The sequence below is a fragment of the Tubulanus polymorphus genome, unplaced genomic scaffold (assembly GCF_964204645.1).
Source record: "Tubulanus polymorphus unplaced genomic scaffold, tnTubPoly1.2 scaffold_29, whole genome shotgun sequence".
Lineage (NCBI taxonomy): Eukaryota > Metazoa > Nemertea > Palaeonemertea > Tubulaniformes > Tubulanidae > Tubulanus > Tubulanus polymorphus.
The window spans coordinates 1-18,575 of record NW_027437436.1 but is presented as its reverse complement, the minus strand read 5'-3'; the positions used below and the strand labels follow the sequence as shown (position 1 = coordinate 18,575).

General features: G+C 32.5%; 1 protein-coding gene across 2 annotated transcripts; it reads left to right on the top strand.

Moving 5' to 3' along the window:
* The first annotated feature begins 37 nt into the window (after positions 1-37).
* Positions 38-18,569, top strand: LOC141914489 (allene oxide synthase-lipoxygenase protein-like). 2 transcript variants are annotated; one of them, XM_074805708.1, is made up of 14 exons: positions 38-136; positions 604-1,019; positions 4,197-4,458; positions 5,006-5,050; positions 5,989-6,123; positions 6,590-6,687; positions 14,725-14,860; positions 15,518-15,613; positions 15,785-15,881; positions 16,200-16,317; positions 16,592-16,684; positions 17,159-17,219; positions 17,494-17,599; positions 18,082-18,569. In XM_074805708.1, the coding sequence occupies exons 2-14, from the start codon at positions 793-795 to the stop codon at positions 18,183-18,185; spliced, it is 1,578 nt and encodes a 525-aa protein (XP_074661809.1). In that variant the 5' UTR covers positions 38-136; positions 604-792; the 3' UTR covers positions 18,186-18,569. The 2 variants fall into 2 exon arrangements, with proteins under 2 accessions (XP_074661809.1, XP_074661810.1); XM_074805709.1 differs by lacking the exon at positions 16,592-16,684.
* The last annotated feature ends 6 nt before the right edge of the window (positions 18,570-18,575 follow it).

Below are 18,575 nucleotides of genomic sequence, written 5' to 3'. Positions count from 1 at the left end.
ACTTGAAAATGGGAATTTATTAACAGCTGGTGGAGAACTTGACTCAACGCAGACTTCATAATACCGCAGAACGGGTACGTGACGACTAAAGCTTGAGTTAGTTCGGTGATCCATCTGTTTTATCGATGCTAAATAAGTAAGTAATTTATAATCGGAATCAAACCTCTACCGTTCAATCCTTCTACCTTTCACCAAAAATCGAATAAACTTTTCTTTTAAATGAATAAATTGAAATCAAAATTAATTTAAATAGTACATGAAATAATCGCATACTTGTAATCCCAGTTGTTTCCTGCCTAGCGGCGACGTATGGTGACGTAAGCTAACTTTGCCGCTTAGAAGTTATTCTGGGTATTGTCCAGTATATTTAGCGGTAGTTAGGTATATTAAGCCAGTTATGAACAAAGTATTCACAGTACAAGTTTTCACAGGAGCGTAGTATACACAAACAGCAGATTGTACATATGGGGTTCATGGTACAAACGTTCGATTGTTCTAGGTAGTTCAGCGTAGATAAGTGACATCGCTACCGCTTTAATATTGTTTTTATCGTGTTTTTAACCACTGGTTTTATTTCATCCACCATTGAAACGATTTGACCAGCCTCGGATTGTTGGAGGCAGTTGATACCGACAACAGTATTTTTGGTATGAATACCTGACTAGTAAAATTAGATAAAGTGGTGTTAACGTAGTGAAACTTAATCCAGGCTGATTGGAAGGATACCAAAGTTTTGTAGCGAGATTGAATCGCCGAGAAGATAAATAAACCTTAATAAATACGACGATCATTATGGGTCATAACGTATCGACGCTGTGGTCTCCTGTTGTTATAACCGTTAAAACCGGCGACAGAAAAGGCGCCGGAACCGATGCAAAAATCAAAATACGACTTCACGACAGCGACGGATGGGTGTCACCTGATATCACGTTGGACAACATGTTCAAAGACGATTTTGAACGTAATACAGCCAATTCTTTCTCGGTCCAAAGAGGATTCCCCGATTGTGGATCTTTCACGTAAGTAGGAACGTGTTTTTCCTGTGTGTATTTTTCAAGGAATTTTCCTTCGTCGGAACAGCAGTCGGTACGTTTTGTATCGTTCAAGTTTCGAACCTATGGTGTCTTCTTGGTCATACTGCCAACATTGATTTTATTAGATACGTGCCATCAAAACTGACTACAGAGCTAGATCACCAGGTATGCTCTTTTGTCAAGTTGAAATAGACATTAATATATCTATGAGGCAATTTTCATTAAAAATTTAATGGCTCAAGTATAGAATACTGGGTAATGTGAAAGGGTGTAGAACGTATTCATCATGTAAGTAGTGATGCGGTTCACCATTTGAGAATGGCCGACTGGTTGATGCCAGGTAGTCCAGATCACTGGATGACTGCCGGTCGGCTGGATAACATAACCATCATCCCCATCTCTACCATCTTCATCATCTCCACAATCATCTCTTTCAGCATAACCATATCTACCATCGGTTCTATCACCATCATCAGCATCACTACCACCGTCGCCTCCACAATCTGCAAGATCACCTTCACCAGCATCATCATGAGCAACAGTTGCATCATCACAACCTTCCCCACCAAAATAACCATCAAATTCTTCACCTACTCCACAATATCTATAATCACCATTACACCTCCTCCAGCATTACCACCATTACCACTACCAGCCCAATACTAGAGCATTACTACCATTATCACTACCAGCCCAATACTAGAGCATTACTACCATCATTACCACCATCACTACCATCATAACCACATTCACTAACCTTCATTACCATAATCACTCCCATCATTACTACCATCACTACCATCATTACCACCGTCACTACCATCATTACCACCATCATAACTACCATCACTACCATAATTAATATAATCACTATCATCATAACCACCATCATGACCATCATTACCACCATCTCTACCATCATTACCACCAACACTTCCACCATAATCACCATCACTACCATCATAACCACCATCACCACCACCATTACCATCATCACTACCATCATAATCACCATCATTACCACCAACACTTCCATCATAGTCACCATCGCTACCACCATTACCATAATTATCACCATCACTACCATCTTAACCACCATCACTACCATCATAACCATCATCACAACAACCATTACCACCAACACTTCCATCATAATCACCATCACTACCATCATAACCAGCATCACCACCATGATTACCACCGACACTTCCATCATAACCACCATCACTACCATCATAACCACCATCACCACCATAATTACCACCGACACTTCCATCATAATCACCATCATTACCATCATTACCACCAACACTTCCATCATAATCACCATCATTACCATCATTACCACCAACACTTCCATCATAATCACCATCACCACCATCATTACCACCATAATTACCACCAACACTTCCATCATAAACACCATCATAAACACCATCATTACCATCATTACCACCAACACTTCCATCATAATCACCATCATTACCATCATTACCACCAACACTTCCATCATAATCACCATCACCACCATAATTACCACCAACACTTCCATCATTACCACCATTACCACCATCATTATCACCAACACTTCCATCATAACCACCATCACTTCCATCAATACCATCATTACCATCATCACTTCCATCATAACCACCATCATTACCACCAACACTTCCATCATTGTCACTATCACTACCATCATTACCAGCAACACTTCTATCATAATCACCATCACTTTCCATCATCATTTCCATCATTACCACCATCGCTACCAAAAATCCCACCATAGCTACCACCATTTAGCTCCACCACTTCCTCATTACCACCATCATTACCATCATTAACACTATCACTACCATCATTACCAACACCACTTCTATCATAATCAACATCACTTCCATCATCACTTCCATCATTACCATCATAACCACCTTCACAACCATCATAACCACTATCGAGATCTTATACACGATCTCCACCATCATCGCCTGCATCATAACCATCTTCTTCATCATATCCATCGCCTTCTCCAGCATTACCACCATTATAACTACCAACCCAAAACTAGAACATCACTACCATCATAACCACCATCATTACCATCACTACCATCAACACTACCATCATTACCATAATCACTCCCATCATTACTACCATCACTATCATCATAACCACCATCACTACCATTATTACCATCAACACTACCATCATAACCATCATCACTACCATCATTACCACCATCACTACATCATTACCACTACCCTACCATCATAACCGCCATCACTACCATCATTAACACTATCAAGATCTTATACACGATCTCCACCATCATCGCCTGCACCGTAATCCATCATATCCATCATCACAATAATTACCGTGGACTACCAATCAATTCTACACCATCGCCACGATCTCCATCCTTATGAATATCAACTCCCATCTATACTATATCCATCATCATTATCATTATCACCCCACCATTAACACCACTCCGAATATGGAACCAATAAAACAAAAAATTATAAAACCAATCCCCCAGTCATTCTCTCTGTCATCCAGCCATCAAGTGATCTAATTAACCAATCTACCGGAAACCCAGTTATTCAGTCGTCCAAACATCTAGTCATCCAATAACCCAGCCAGTCATCCATTCGATCAGTCGATCAATCGTTCAGTCACCCAGTCACTCGGTCATCCAGTCATACAGTCGGCCAGTCAGCCAGTTAAACATTCATCCAGGCAATCGGTCATTTAGTCACCCAGTCATTCAATCGACCAGTCGGTCATCGAGTACTCTCCGTTTGGCGGATGAATATAGATATGTGATTCGCACTGGAACTACTTAACCGGATTCAACGTACACATAAGGCAGTTTAATTATCACTTTACCAATCGAAAACGGACATTAAAAATTCAAATATTGATTAAAAAACCAACTTGTGAGTTTATTGACCCCTTACAAAAATATCAGATATACATTGCCATTATTGCCGATCGTAAATAATTTTATTCTTACATATAATATAAATTGTTTGTTATAAGTCATTTTGAATTTGATAATATCGATAATTGAGATTAATTGACCGGCCACCTGCCTAACCTCGATGTATTGATAAATTTGAACACATCATATCATTAAAGATTGTTATTATCCATTGTTAGGGCTATAGAGATTATCAGCGATCAATCTGGTCTTATGCCTGATTGGTACGTCGATACAATCCACGTTTTACATAGACGACTAGAAGAGACATTCGTATTTCCCATTTATCGCTGGATCAAAGAGAAGAGAGTGTATATATTCCGCTGTTTGGACGTCAGTCTACCGCAGTTCGACCCGTATCACGAGCAACGACGGGATGAGCTGAGACAAAAGAGGGATGTTTACAAATACTGCGAGAAATACCCCGGCGCCCCGGTGCAGGTAAGCTAAGTCTTATTGAATTTAGATGACCAGTTTAAGTTCTGGAACAGGGGTGATTGTGGCGGGACGAACTAGCCGTTTGTTTGTTTTGCTTGTTTCGAAACTCAAGCCCTGTTTGATTGTTCATTTTAACCTCACGAGCGGACGCCTTTTGAAGTATTGACCGCACACCTTGCGCATAGAGCAGGACTGGAACAGTGTGTTACTCAGTACTCGGTGATAGTGATCGCAACGGAATTACCCCTACGAAAGCTACTGAGCCGCTTTTTTAAATCCAGTGTTTACGAATGGTTGTCAGTATTGAAAAGTAAATGATCGTAAAACTTTGAGGTTTGACGCTGATCATTACGGAAATTGCATCATTCCGAATGCTTTTCTTTGAAGATTTCAAATAGCACCTACGGATGGTTAAAATGCGCTTGTAACTTCTGGACAAGATCCATGTCGACATGGCTTTAACTTTCCAGCCTCTCTTTTTTATTGAACAGTTTACTTGTTCAAATGCCATTTCGAAAGAGTGATTAATAATGAAGAAATATTTTTGTAGGTTGAAAATTTACCAAAAGACGAGCAATTCAGCGAAAAGTATCGAGTACGTAATTCCATGTCATTTCTGCCTCCTGTAAGAGATTGCCCTTATGTCAAGACAACTGGTTAAATCTGCAATTATACACATGTCCTTCCGAAAACCCACTGGCCGCATTTGTAAGCAGTCCGATCCATATTTTGGATTCCCTGCTTTCCAATGCGGGTCCTTTCACTTACCAGATGGTGCATCAACAAAAACCAGGTCTTATAAACTGGAACTTTAGGCCTCGAAATGAGAAAATCATCAAACGAGTAATTGAATGGATATAAGATTAGTTATCTCACTCAATAATATTTTGACCCATTTTCGATATTTCCCGTTCGTTTGAATTAATATATCATTGCTACGTAATATGGACTATGATATTATCAGATATCGTGTAGTGTTGGAGTTGGTCTACGACTACATAATCTGTTTCGGTTTGAATAATCCGTTCGACCAACTGCCTTAGTAGTCGAATGAAACATTCTAATCCGTGTATATCGTAGATCAATTGTCCCACAAAAGTCCCACAACTCGAATTTTATATGAAATGATTTATTAGAACGAAACCCAAACGTTTCGGCTCTTGACTAACAGCCATCATCAGGTGGAAACTTATTTCATATAAAATTCGAATTGTGGGACTTCTCCGATTTGGCTTATGTTTTACTCTTAATTACTGAAACTATACCGCTTTTGCCTACAACCATCGTTGTCCGAATGCATACTCGCGAACTAGATACTTGACGTGCCATCCGCATGTTAAATTTCTGGATTGCCCCATCGAACGTATGGTCATTAACATATGTATTTTTCCCGCATACGCATAATATATTTGCGCCTAGCACCATAACGAATAACTCGATATAGAAAACAGCACTGAGATAGATACACTTACGAATCTATTGCACTGTGATCATTGATTTGAGCAAATTGTTTATTCCGTCTCTTCTTTTTAGGTCGATTTAATGCATGCTAAATTCAAACTATTGGGAGAAAAATTTGTTTTCAAGATTTTATCACAAGGGGATTATTGGGATTCGCTGGATCACCTGAGCACTGCGTACCGCGGTAGAAACATGCATCTACCAAAGGTTGGCATACCCTTATTATCCTCGCTTTTGCACTATAACCTATCTCAGCAATTCTGCAGTTCAGAGAAATAAATGATCGTATTGTTAACTGTCAATAATCGACATTTTGAAAAGTGCTGATAAAATGTCTCATGTTGGGTATATTTGTATGGACTTTTAAAAAGTGTGCTGATAAATGTGGAATGTCTATTTCTGAATGTCTAAATCTTTTGCACTTGAAAATATCTCTGATTAATTGCATGTAAGATGTGGGTGGTCAGCTTATGAAAGGTTGCCGAATAACGACCGTTGTCTGGTGTTTATTGTTTCATTTTCCGACATTAAATACCCAGGCGATGTCCATAATACTATTGCATTTTTTTTCAATCGGTTAGCGTCTCTATAACACATGTTAATGGATATTTTTTGCTGGGATTTTTAGATTAATACTTTTTGTTTTGTTTTGTATTTTTTGGTGTTTTCGTAGGTTGCGAAATCCTGGAAAAACGATAATTTATTTGCAGCGCAACGACTAATGGGTTCAAACCCTGTACTGATAAAACTATGCAATTCGATACCAAATAAGTAAGTAATAGGTTGTACTTTCAAACATTTCAAATATCGACTTAAATGATAAACATAGATTATCGAAATGGTCTCATCTTTTATCAACTTGAATTAGGAATCTTAGCGCCTCTCCTACATTTAAATCATATCCATTCATATCATAAATGAAAAATGAAGAAATCCCAAACTTCAAATTAAATCATACGATAGAATTTATTACTTTGAAACCACAACGTTTCGGCTGTTGACTAACAGCCATCATGAGGTGGAATGGCCAGAAAAATAAGTGACAGAGTACATGAAGTCGCAGGACCGAAAATAGAAGCAATGTGTCAGAATTAAAAGCATAAACACCTCAAGGGGTACCGTAGAAACCACGGAAATTCTTAACATTTTAGAGTAAATACAAATTATGTAACTAAGTGAAGTGGACTGAAGAGGATAGAGATAGCAGAGTGACACATAGTGACATTAACCAAAATCTAATAAAGAGTTGATGTGTCTAGATAACAATTGGTTATGTAAAGAAAAAATCGGTATTTGAATTGGATTTCGAAAGATTACAAATTAAGGCTTCTATGTGTCTCTTATGATGAATGTCTTCAAACATATTTACCAGATAGATTTCACAGATTATCTAGTGGAGATTTAGAAGAATTATGTTCAGATGATTTCTATTTCAAATACCAATAAGGGAAAAAAAAAATTTTAAAGCGTAAGGTATCTGCGAACTCTTTTTTCAAATTTTAACTTATTTTAATAAAAATTTAATATATAAATTTGCTCAAGATTAATTAAAGTTCCCGCGAAAGACATGAGTAATAAATATATAAATTCAATGTTATATTATTTAACTGCTAATAATAATTTAGCTGATATTTCAGGAGTAAACATTAATAAGTATTATAAATCGGATAATAATGAATTAATTGAAACGTCAGATATATTTTGCGATAACATAATGCTTTATAAAATCATGTTAGAAAAAGAAATTATAAAAGAAAATAGAACAAATTTTCTAAACGTTAATAAGAGAAAGATAACCCATTATGAAATAAAAGAATGTTTTAATCAAGGAAATATTATATTTGATAACTTAGCTACAAAAATCACGCGTGTTTTAACAATTCATGATGATAATTCAAAATTATATATCTTGAGTGGAATTAATCAAGAATTAAAATTAACAGATTATATTGCTGTATTTAAAATTTCATTATGCAATCAAAATTTAAATGAATTAATACAGAAAATGGATAATATTGAAAAATTATTAAATGAAAATAATACAATATATTAGATGTAGATGTTACACAAGATTTTAAAGGATCATTTAATTCGGATGAAATAAAATCAATGCTCGAAAATAGAAAATATAACGTTCTAAAAGAATTCTCCAATAGTTGTGTTTCAGCATTTCATAAGGATGGTAACATAATGATCTATAATAAAGCAGCATGTCAATTCAAATCTCCTGGTATAAATATAAATTTTGGTTCAAATTTAATGAGTTACATAAATTGCTATCAAGAGAAGTTGAAAGAATCATTTGAAAAATCAATTGAAACAGGATTGATTTGAATTGAAATAACTAGTATTTCATTTAAAAGAGGATTAAAAGTGATGGAAAAAATAAAAAAATGCTTTAAAAAAATATATTTACTATTCACCTGCATATTTACAACTTAAAATCATTATTTGATGAGGTAAAAAAGTCTGTGTGCATTTATGATTTGATTGAACAATGCTTTTATTTCTGTTATTATGGTGATTTATTAGCAAGGAAATCTATAGGATATAAATCTAGGATAAGTAAAAATATTGAAGAGTCCTCCTTTTTACCTATTTTATCAATGTTTAACATTAGAAATACCCCATGTTTATACCTCACAATTGATCAAAATGATGATCAATCAGAATTCATTACTGAAGCAAAAAAATATATTAAAACTGAAGGATCAACTATTATATCTTCAACTAATTCAATGTTTACAGTATTAAATAAATTAATATTTAGATTTAAATTACGTGAAACCGGAATTAGTTTTACAACTTTAAAACAGAGATACAATATAAAATCTAAACCTTTTTATAAATTAGATGCAATTGATATTGAAGAAGATTTTGATGTAAAATTATTATCTAAAAGTGAATTTAAAAGATTAGAAGAAATGAAAGTACTTAAACAATTTCAAGAAGATATCGATGAAAATAGAAATAAAATTTGTAATGAATTAAAGCAACAATTAGATATTGATAATGAATTATTTGAGACAGAATTTAAAAAACTTGAAATAATTCCTGAAGTGAGATTAAATTATTATTCTCCAAAAATATATGGAATTGAAAATAATACAATTTTTGAAATTAGAGGTTTTTCAACTAAATGTAAATGTTTAACAGATCTTTATTTCAGCTATATCTTAACAGATCAGGGCTTATTTGAAACTACTACTGATTTAAGAGAATTATTGATTAAAACATTACAATTAGACGTATTAAATGATATTCATTTTGAATTGTCTTCGATAGAAAACATTATCAAAAAGTTAAAAATAGGCGTTCATAGTCCTGATAAACACTTTATTTTATCAAAATTAGAAAAACCTATTTTCCAAATTAAGAAACTAACACATAATCATTTTGAAATAATTGATAAAATGGATTTTGAATTGATGAAAAAATATACTGAATGTTTAAAGATAAATATTAATGATTTCATTAATGTTTGTGATACGCGTAAAGAATCTGATTATTTAAGAAAACTAAAACTTAACAATATGAAAATTAAGCAATGCAAACGTTTAGAACTGTTGAAAGATAATTCTGAATATAATATTGATTCCATTAATCCTAGATATTTAAGAAATAAATTACGCCATCTAATTTTAATTCATAATGATGAAAATATTTACACATCAAATGAATTTTTCGATAAAGAAATGGTTAAGAATAATACAACAGATTATCAGTTGATAAGATTGATTACGCACAAGAAAAAATAGCGGCAGCGGCATAAGGAATTAGTAGTAAGTCTAATTGTTATTTGATTGGAAACATAAATATTTTATATTTTATAAACTGTTTAGTTTTTTTTCTTAAATAAATGGATGGTTTCATTCCAACTGGAAAAAATGATTTGAAACATTATTTAGTTGCTGGAGGTTTAATAATAGCTGCATTTTTCTTTTACTATAAAAATATTAGTAAAGATTTGATGAATTAAAACAAGAAATTGAGTAAAAAGTTAAAGAAGTTAAATGGAAACAATCACAGAAAAAATAACAATAAAAAAGTTAATTTAGAAATTGATATTGGGGATTAAAACAGTATCTTTTAATCTAATTTATATCATATGTTTTGACTATAAAAATGAGTGAAAAAAAGGTATTAGAAATATTATATCTAATATATAAAAATCAACAGAATATTAAATCAATTATTATGATTTCAGGTTTATTTTCTTTTTCAATTTATAGTATAAAACAGATGTTAGAATTCTATGATTCTTGTAAAATTAGATACGCTGAATTAACAGATAGCATTTCAGATAGAATTGATAATATTAAATGCTGTGAAATATGTAATAAAAGATATAAAAATTCAAAATCATTAAGGAATCATAGATATATTCATGAGCTTAACAGTAAACTGTATAATTCAAATCAAGTGTGTTAATGAAAAAGATTAATTTCCTATACATATTGATTGATGAGTGGATGAATTGGATGAGTTGGATGAATGGATGAATGGATGAGTCTTCCAATTCATCCATTAATACACATTCTAAATTCTATAATATTTCAAATAATAATTTGTTTATTCATAAATTGAGAATAAGACTGTTGAATTGGTTGAAAATATAAGATATTGGCTGAAATATTAGTTAATTGAAAAATGGGGGTTGGGGTATTAATATATTAAATACGTTATAATGGTATTAAATACGTATTAATGTATTAACTACGTATTAATGGTATTAAATACATATTAAGCTTTATTTCTGAAATTGAAGTCACAGAAGTAATTTATTTTTTAATTCATTCAAATATGATATTGTAATTCTTTACATTTGACTAGGATAATACAAGAGTGATATTAGTTAGTTGGTTCATTCCAATTAGAAAAGTACTAAAATGTTACAAGAGTGATACTAACAGTTAGAATTATTTAATTTCTTGTTAAATCTATTTGAATTCTAGTCAGTCTATTGTTTAACAAGAATTGACTAGAATTCAAAAAGATTTAAAAAGAAATTAAATAGAAACTACTAGCAGTTAAAATTATTTAATTTCTTTTTAAATCATTAAGGAATCATAGATATATTCATGAGCTTAACAATAAACTGTATAATTCAAATTAAGTTTGTTAATGAAAAAGATTAATTTCCTATACATATTGATTGATGAGTGGATGAATTGGATGAGTTGGATGAATGGATGAATGGATGAGTCTTCCAATTCATCCACTCATCAATTAATACACATTCTAAATTCTATAATATTTCAAATAATAATTTGTTTATTCATAAATTGAGAATAAGACTGTTGAATTGGTCGAAAATATAAAATATTGGCTGAAATATTAGTTAATTGAAAAATGGGGGTTGGGGTATTAATATATTAAATACGTTATAATGGTATTAAATACGTATTAATGTATTAACTACGTATTAATGGTATTTAATACATATTAAGCTTTATTTCTGAAATTGAAGTCACAGAAGTAATTGATTTTTTAATTTATTCAAATATGATATTGTAATTCTTTACATTTGACTAGGATAATACAAGAGTGATATTAGTTAGTTGTTTCATTCCAATTAGAATAGTACTAAAATGTTACAAGAGTGATACTAACAGTTATAATTATTTAATTTCTTGTTAAATCTATATGAATTCTAGTCAGTCTATTGTTTAACAAGAATTGACTAGAATTCAAAAAGATTTATAAAGAAATTAAATAGAAACTACTAGCAGTTAGAATTATTTAATTTCTTTTTAAATATTAAATTTTTATTAAAATAAGTTGAGATTTGAAAAAGAGTTAGAGTTCGCTGAAACCTTACGCTTTAAAATATTTTTTTATCCTTATTGGTGTTATAAACATGTAAAGTCATAAATATTATTTCACCGAATATTAAACCTGATCCTTCAAAATATTTCTCTTCTATTTAATTTTTACTTCATTATAACATTTATCTAATTTTTCATCTATATGCTGTTTTGAAATAATATTCTGTGAATGAGAATATATATTATATATTGGTTTATCAGATTTTATAAACTTATTTTTAACTGATATGCTAATTTTAGGGTATTCAACATCAGTAATTATTTTTATAATATTTTCAATATTTTCTAAACGTTTTTTATTTTCTTCTAATGTTTTCCTTTATGAAATTTAAATTCGATAGCAGCTGGACCAATATCACTTTTAAATGCTTCAGTTATCTCTACTTCTTTTTTATTAGATAATGAATTAATATAATTTCTAACATCTAACATGTATGGTCTTTTATTCTTTAATTCATTTTTTATTCGTTTAATTGTCTTCTCTTTCTTATCATTATCTTTATCAAAATAATCTTCACCTAAAATATCATTATTCAGATTTCTAATATGACTTTTAGATTTTAAATGTTCTTTATAATATCTTTTATCACTGAATGATTGATTACATGTATCACATTTGTATGTTTCTTTTTCATTCTTCAATTCGTCTAATTTAGTTTCTAATAATATCATCTTAATATTTTAACTTTAATTTATTTTCTAAATGTGTTCTAGTTTTATTATGTCTTGCTTTTTGAGATTGACCTATATTGATTTTATATGTCGGACAGTAGTACTTCTTATTTGCTTCCATTTTAATACTAAATTTGTTATTAAAATTGATTTCATCTTACATATTTTCTTATTCAAAATCTATTTCATGGTGCCCTTTTTCATTATTCATGAAATAGAAATCTCCAGAACATAATAATTCTTCTAAATCTTCACTAGATAATCTGTGAAATCTATCTGGTAAATATGTTCTGAATTTATATGTATTTCCTTTTAATCCTTCATATTCTAAGTGGATAACTAATTTACTACCATATCTATTATTACTGTATCAATATTTGTAATTAAATATTTCATATGAATTGTCAATTCTGTTAACTTCTTAAATTTATAATCTACTGATTTAGCATTTGTAGTATCTTTTATTCTATCTAAGAATTCATTGTGTATTTGTTTACTCTCCATATTAATAGCATATTTTTTATCAAAATTTATTTTAGAAGTTATTCATATATATGAATATTATAAGAGTAATAGGGAATAAGTTGTTTCGACTTAAAGGTTGAAGGCTCGGAAAATAAATTTGAGTGTGCGAAACAACTTATTCCCTATTACTGACATGATTTGCTATCCTACACTCAGGCTTTTTGTTGCAGATTTCCGCGTTCTTAAATACGCTGCTCAAGATTACGCCCCGTTTATATATAATATATATATATATATATATATATATATATATATATATATATATATATATATATATATATACATATTTATATATATATATATATATATATATATATATATATATATATATATATATATATATATATATATATATATATATATATATATATATATATATATATATATATATATATATATATATATATATATATATATATATATATATATATATATATATATATATATATATATATATATATATATATATATATATATACATATACATATACATATACATATACATATACATATACATATACATATACATATACATATACATATACATATACATATACATATACATATACATATACATATACATATACATATACATATACATATACATATACATATACATATACATATACATATACATATACATATACATATACATATACATATACATATACATATACATATACATATACATATACATATACATATACATATACATATACATATACATATACATATACATATACATATACATATACATATACATATACATATACATATACATATACATATACATATACATATACATATACATATACATATACATATACATATACATATACATATACATATACATATACATATACATATACATATACATACACATACACATACACATACACATACACATACACATACACATACACATACACATACACATACACATACACATACACATACACATACACATACACATACACATACACATACACATACACATACACATACACATACACATACACATACACATACACATACACATACACATACACATACACATACACATACACATACACATACACATACACATACACATACACATACACATACACATACACATACACATACACATACACATACACATACACATACACATACACATACACATACACATACACATACACATACACATACACATACACATACACATACACATACACATACACATACACATACACATACACACACACATACACATACACATACACATCGTGTATATGTACATTGGTGAAATGGGACGTAATCTTGAAATGATTAAATTCGATTCATTTCGCGACTTAATCTACGCCTTAACTATGTTATCGTGATTTTCGTATCATCGAAACGAAAACAAGTAAGACATCAAAATCGACGGAGAATGAGCGACTTTGCCCTGATTGGCAATACATCATTTGAGGCTTGCGGATATGCCAATGGCATGTCCCCTTGCCTCGTTCCATGATGATTCTGAAAATAAGGTTTAGCGTGGACGTTCTCTAGGGCTCTATAAAAATGCAATCATATATTTGCATTGCAAACAAATGATACAGGGATCGTTTAACAGATTTCACTCATGTTCTTGATTTTTCCGATTTCATTTATCCTTAATTGATGTAAAAACATACATGATATTCATTCCCGTTTAATAAGCGATTCATCGAAGTTGTAACCATTTTATCGTTTTTCGCGAAAGCTCATGATTTTCATATAGAATCAGTGAACCTACACAGTTCTACCTGCTTAACAGTTTTGGAGTAACCGATGAGATGGTGACGCCGATAACTGAAGGTTCAACGATCGCAAAACTTATCAGCGAAAGGAGGCTCTACATCGTCGATTTGAAAATCCTCGAAGACATAAAACCGGCGGATAAAAAGAGAGTTGTAAGTTACTTATTTAAAGTGATATCATGAGAAATATTTTCACAAACCTTTTAAAAACTATCATTTTGTAGCAACGCTGGCGCATCAATCAAGCTATTTTTGTGGAAATCGGTATCAATCTTTTGCTATGGGTCGTTGGTGATGAAGTGTTTCATCATTTTCAATGTAAATACCTCGGCCGAGGCCCCCGATTCACTCATTAGACCTGGATGATTACTTAATGAACGAGACGTGTGCCGATAAAATATGAATGTCCGCTGATTGTACTCATTGTCCAATCAAACATACCTCTCGTGAAGTCCTGACGTTTGAATGACCAGTTTTTGAGATATTTGCTCATTTACTAGCTAAAGTCTTACATTTGCAGTTCAAATCAGTTTTCAATCCAAAGTACTGAACACATGCGTGGAAGATCAGTTTTTGAAAGTGTGCTGATAAAATATCTTATAGCGCCGATGTTTGAAGTATATTTTCGTTCGAAATTGCCTGAGTGACCTCCTGAACGCACGTAAATACTGGACGACAATGAGTTAGAAGAATGTTGAATATTGCCTGGAAATCCAGGCGGCTGAATGAATTTTTGATCAGCTTTCAAAGCCATTTAAAATACCCTATAAACAGACTGACCCATTTCAAAGAAATTCTTCTTCGTTTTAGCTCTGCGCTCCGTTGGCCTTATTTTTCGTAAACAATGAAGGAAAATTAATGCCGTTAGCAATACAGCTGTTTCAAACACCGAGTCAGAATAACCCAGTAAGTAAAAATGATCATGTTAGTTTAATTTCAAAACTTTTAAGTTAACATTTGTCGATTGCATCCATAGTCTTGTTGAGTCAAGGATATCCCGATATATAGGGCATTTGATTTGTTGTATTGTCTAGTTTGCACTGCGGCTGTTTGATGTTATTATCTCAATTTTCCTAGGTCTTCCTTCCAACCGATGGGCAATACACATGGCTGGCTGCTAAAATGTGGTATAACAACGCTGATTCGGCCTATCACCAGTCGTTGACTCATTTAGGTATGTTATATAGCATGCACCCTCAAAAAAAATTTAGGCGATCAGGTAAGATAGGAAATAACGTGTAATCATCATATCATTCAGTCACTAAATTGGGTTAGGTCATACTCAGGTATGATAAGAGGCGTTCATCTCATGTCTGGTGTCTGTATTTTATTTTCGATTGGAAATGTCTAAGGTGAAGTTCTGAGTATATGTGAAGTGCAGATGAGCATTATTTTTTCTACAGTGTACCGATTAGATGACTCAGGTCTGGAGTTCAGGCACCATGAAAAAGTCACTCTCTGCACTAATTCATACGTTTTCTTTATTATCTAGGTTTCACCCATTTGCTGATGGAAGGTGCGGCTATTTGTAGTCACAGGAATATATCACCGTCACATCCTGTATTCAAGCTATTGGCTCCGCATTTTTTCAACATTATGGCCATCAATAGGTAAAGTAACCTGCATCAGCCTAAATCCAACTCCGTGTTATAACTTCCAAGCTACATAGAAAAGTAGCAAGGATTAGGTTTCACAGTTCTGAGTATCGATTTAATTGAAAACTCTACGAAAATAGGCCTAATTTGAACGAAGCTCTGAATTGGCACAAGCTCATAACCTACGAACATGAATCCGTACATCATTAGCATCAGTAGAATCGAATCTATTTCAAACTGTTAGCCAGTGTGTATCAAGCAGAATTATCTCTGGGTTTATTTCATATAGCTTGGCGTTGGAGAAATTAGTTAGTCCTGGTGGTTGGATCGATAAAACTATGGCGTCTGGGGCTAGCGGTTTATTTGATATCGTAGTCAAAGCGTAAGTTCTCCTAAAATCCTTCCAATGAGAGTCGATATTCAGGTAAATGAAGCTTAGTATTACGTAGTTAATAGCTGCGGAATCCTTTCAGCTTTCAAAAAGCTAGCAGTTTTTTAATTCGTGAAGTTTGGAACCCTATCGGTATTGACCAAAGACAACAAGAGGCGGTAGAGCGAGTTAACTGCAATTTTCTTGTCGGACAAGATCGAATATTATACAATACAAAAGAGAACGTTTAGATTCACCCCAAAGCCTCAACTTAAAACTTAAGAGCCTAAAGCCAACTTTAAAGCCTAAAGCCATTCTTGAAATGGCAGTTTCATGCAAGGAATAACTGAAGTTTATATAAGTTGCATAAGCAAGTAGTATTTTCTGATAAAACATAAAGAATGCTAACAGGTATGGAGTGATATCCGTTCGACCTGCCCAATCAAATGCACAATTGGTACCTCATACCATGTCTTCTATTTTAAGCTGGAAGGATTGGAGACTCGACGTAGATGGAACGTTACCGAACGAGCTGAAAAATCGCCAAGTAAGTATCCGCATTTGCAATTCGAACGATAACGAACGGCCACCGATTTCAATGAAATGAATTTAGATGAATTTTGCCGCACCTGTTCTATTTTCCGTGACGCAGCCGTCTATCAACAATAACTAAATACACCAATCAACCACCATACGCTGTTTTTTCGACTGACAACGACTACTTTAGAGGCCGGTCGCACACCTGCGCTTACGATCACATCGCGTTTGCAAGCAATGGCGAGTCGACCTATACCCACCGCTAATAGCCTGATTGTTTTTAGGTCGATGACGCGAAGTCTCTCCCTAACTATCATTATCGTGATGATGCGCTGTTGTGTTATGACGCCATTAAATCATACGTTACAGAAATTATCGACATTTACTACGGTATTTATTACATCATGAAATAATTGAAACCATGTTGTACCAAGTGCCAAGTTATCTGGTGGATGGGGCAATGACGTGCAAATTGTTCGATATCCCTTACTGCGAATGCCTGGAAGTGCGAGAACATTTTTTAACCCAACAGCCGATAGACAACTTACTTCACTATTTATCGCCTTATTCTTATCTACCTTACCATAACACATTGCCTAACATAAATCCTAACAAACGATGTGTCCGTGGTTTGAGTCCCGGTATCAGAGTTTTGCTCAGTTTGTGATACATTCGAAAAACGTTTTACATTGTACTCGACGCAATTCTCTACCCACGCGTGACTTTATTCATGATTATAGATATATCATTTAGGATTAATATTCCATTTTTCGTGTTATCTTTCAACGCCCCCCCCCCCCCCATTCCCGTAATGTGTTCTAATGTAAAAAAAACAAAGATTGATATTCCGTTGAATCGTTTAATATCATCAGATTCTGGCGATACTTTGAAACAAGATGATGAGATACAGAACTGGGCGTTAGAGTTGTGTAAATCCGTGCCGGATGGAGGCTGCGGGATTAAGGTTCGTATATGATAGTATATACCGACGACGGGCGAATATTTCAGCAATGGGACTGCGTTACGTTGTCCTACGGAAATGAAATATATGAAAGAAATGTATTTGGCTCCGAGCCTGATAATGCGATAATTCCTTACTGGTTTATGCTGTCACATGCATGGAAAATAAGGTGAAAATTGTGTTCATTTGAATTCGAATGACGGGGAAGGCAAGGAAACAAGTTGTTAGTTATAGATTTTAATTTAGATTTTTACATTATTGTTCGAACATTCCATGTTTGTTCCGACTTTCTGTATCTGGTTCCCATATATGTGATTTTCTTGTTCTTTCGGGTTGTTGTTAGGTCTGCTACTTCCTCGAATTAAATATAAGACACTGTCACTTACTTGTATGGTCACGTTGTGC

Excerpts from the sequence above, each read along its gene's own strand:
- LOC141914489 (XM_074805708.1), top strand. The coding sequence starts at position 793 with ATGGGTCATAACGTATCGACGCTGTGGTCTCCTGTTGTTATAACCGTT. Across the intron at positions 15,614-15,784 it reads CACCGAGTCAGAATAACCCA|GTCTTCCTTCCAACCGATGG; the intron begins GTAAGTAAAAAT and ends CAATTTTCCTAG. Across the intron at positions 16,318-16,591 it reads AACATTATGGCCATCAATAG|CTTGGCGTTGGAGAAATTAG; the intron begins GTAAAGTAACCT and ends TATTTCATATAG.